This window comes from Bos javanicus, chromosome 1 (genome assembly GCF_032452875.1).
Source record: "Bos javanicus breed banteng chromosome 1, ARS-OSU_banteng_1.0, whole genome shotgun sequence".
NCBI lineage: Eukaryota > Metazoa > Chordata > Mammalia > Artiodactyla > Bovidae > Bos > Bos javanicus.
Genome location: NC_083868.1, coordinates 107,191,926 through 107,194,532, shown reverse-complemented (window position 1 = coordinate 107,194,532; position 2,607 = coordinate 107,191,926). Strand labels below are relative to the sequence as shown.

General features: G+C 64.6%; 1 protein-coding gene across 1 annotated transcript; it reads left to right on the top strand.

Annotated features, from left to right (window-relative positions):
* The first annotated feature begins 1,180 nt into the window (after nucleotides 1-1,180).
* Nucleotides 1,181-2,085, top strand: C1H3orf80 (chromosome 1 C3orf80 homolog). Its single transcript, XM_061417318.1, has one exon. The coding sequence runs from the start codon at nucleotides 1,268-1,270 to the stop codon at nucleotides 2,006-2,008; it is 741 nt and encodes a 246-aa protein (XP_061273302.1). The 5' UTR covers nucleotides 1,181-1,267; the 3' UTR covers nucleotides 2,009-2,085.
* Nucleotides 2,086-2,607: the final 522 nt, after the last annotated feature.

Genomic DNA, 2,607 nt, shown 5'->3' with positions numbered 1-2,607 from the left:
AAGATGACTGTTTCAGACAGCCTTAATAAAAGCACAAGTCCCTAGCTTCTTGATGGTGCCACTTTCTTTCAAGAAGCTGCTGAAGGCCACCACCCAGCAGACACACGGTGTGAAGGACCGTGTAACTGCCTTCCCTCCCTTTTCGACAAGGTGCTTAACCAGGGAGGGAGTGGTAACTACGCGACCCCATGCGCTAAACTGGAGCACAGACTCCCTTAAAGGCAAACTTTGCAAACAAAAATAACCTTGAAAAAGACCCTTAGATTCATACCAATGCTCAGAACGTTTCCAATTTCCCCTGACATTTCACGGATGTGTTACTTACGCAGCAGGAGAGGCCTCCTTCCATCCCAAACCCAAATCCCTGTTCTGTCCCTCGAGCGCAGTGGGGACTTGTCGGATGAGCCCTTGGGAAAATAGGTGCCCCTTCTCTCCTTCGTCGGCGTCAACTTGGGTCACCTTGGCCGAGTCGTCCCTGTCCCTCTGGGAATACTTCCGTGGTGCCGTGACCTTAGCCTCTTGGAAGAATTCTCTACGTGCTCTGGAGATCTACTGGGGGTACTGGATTCCCAGCCCTCTGGATTTGCCTGAAGGGAGAACCATCCTGCGGTCCCCAACCCCCCCAAGCTCTGGGACCGCGGCGGGGTTGAGCTAGCCTTTATTGGTCATCATCCATTTTTAATAAGAAAGATCACAAGAAGGAGGGTAAACGAATCCCAGTCGCAAGTCAATTTAAATAACATTCCTGGGGAAATTCAATCACTTAAAACTGAGACACCTACGCTAGCAAGAGCCCCCGCCCGTGTGGCTGGGAAGAGTGCGACTGCTGAATTAATCAAGATCAGGGGGCTCCCAGGCTGCGCGCAGAGCGTTAACCCTTCCAGCCCCGGAGAGTATCAAGAGGGGCTTGGACGAGCGCGGCCGGCCGGAGCCAAGATGCCCAGGGCAGCCCCACGCAGGCTGCCTCTGCCATCTTGGGCGGTTCCGGACGCCCAGCGCCCGTCCGGGGCGACTGGAAGCACGGGGTTGAGGTCAGAAGCTCAAGAGGCAGTTCGGGCGGCGGGAAGCGGCCGCCTCCCGCAGCTTCGGCGCGCCTCGGGCTCCTCCTTCCGCCCAAGCGTGGCCGAGTGAGCACTGCTCCGGCCGCAGGTAGCAGGCGCGCGGGAGGCGGCGCACAGGACCCGATCGGAGCGCCAGGGGAGGGGCCGACGGACAAGCGGACAGACGGACCTCCCGCCCCGGACCCTAGCGACGGTACGCGCCGGCCATGTGGGGACCCGGGATCACGGCCGAAGGCGTGTCGGTGGCTCCCGCGCCGCCACCGCTGCTGCCGCTGCTGCTGCTGCTGGCCCTGGCGCTGGTGGCGCCCTCGCGGGGCGGCGGGGGCTGCGCGGAGCTGGCGTGCGGCGAGCGGGAGCGCTGCTGCGACGCGGCCAACGCCACCGCGGTGCGCTGCTGCAAGCTACCGCTGCACGCCTTCCTCGACAACGTGGGCTGGTTCGTCCGCAAGCTCTCGGGGCTGCTCATCCTGCTGGTGCTCTTCGCCATCGGCTACTTCCTGCAGCGCATCATCTGCCCCAGCCCACGCAGGTACCCTCGCGGGCAGGCGCGGCCAGGGCCACCGGGGGGCGCCGGGCAGCCGGGGGCTGCGGGGCCGCCCGACGACGAGGACGACGACTCGCCCGAGCTGCTGCGCGACGAGGTGGCCGCGGGCTCTCAGGACTCGCTGCTGGACAGTGGCGGCGGCGGCGGCCGGGGCCGGGCCGGCGGCGGACGCTCGGCCCCCTCCTGCGCCTCGGAGCACGAGCTGCGCGTGGTGTCGCCGGTCTTCCTGCAGCTGCCCAGCTACGAGGAGGTCAAGTACTTGCCCACCTACGAGGAGTCCATGCGGCTGCAGCAGCTCAGTCCCGGGGAGGTCGTGTTGCCCGTGTCAGTACTCGGCCGCCCGCGAGGTGGCGGCGCTGGGGAGTCCGACGGCGGCGGCGAGGGCCGCTTCCCGCTCATCTGAGCACCCGCGGCCTCGCGAGGACCACGCGGACAGAACAGGGCCGGGGGCTGTGGGTGGGACGCCATGGCCCGGGTGGCCGCGGCCGCCGCCAGTTGCCTGAGACCCCCGCCTGTCGCCCGGAGACTGGGTTGAGGCCACCCCCACCCCCGCTTTCCCAGGGATGTTAAGTTTCCCTACATTTCATTCGGGTCAAGGAAACGTTAGGCACGCGCGGCGGGGAGGACCGCCGCAGACCAGTCCGGAGCACAACTTTAGAGGACGTCGCCGCCCTCAGCCTCCCTTTGGCTGGCTTGTGTTCACTCGTAAGTGCCTGCTTCCCGAATGAGAGGACACAGAAGCCTCTGGAGAAGGGCAGTGACCATTAGGGATGCAGGGGAAGGGGCGCAGTTCCACTCCTTTCCCTCTCGCCTGGACAGGTCGAGGTCTCCCAGGATGGGCGGAGGGCGAGGAGGCGAGCCAGGACTGGAGACTGCTGCGCGCGGGTCTGGGCCAGCAGCACCTAGGTATGGTCGAACCCTCCCTCGCGGAGAAACCCCCTCAAACCCTTCCGTGTCATCTTGGCACAGCATAGTCACAGCTCACAGATTAGTAGGGGGACA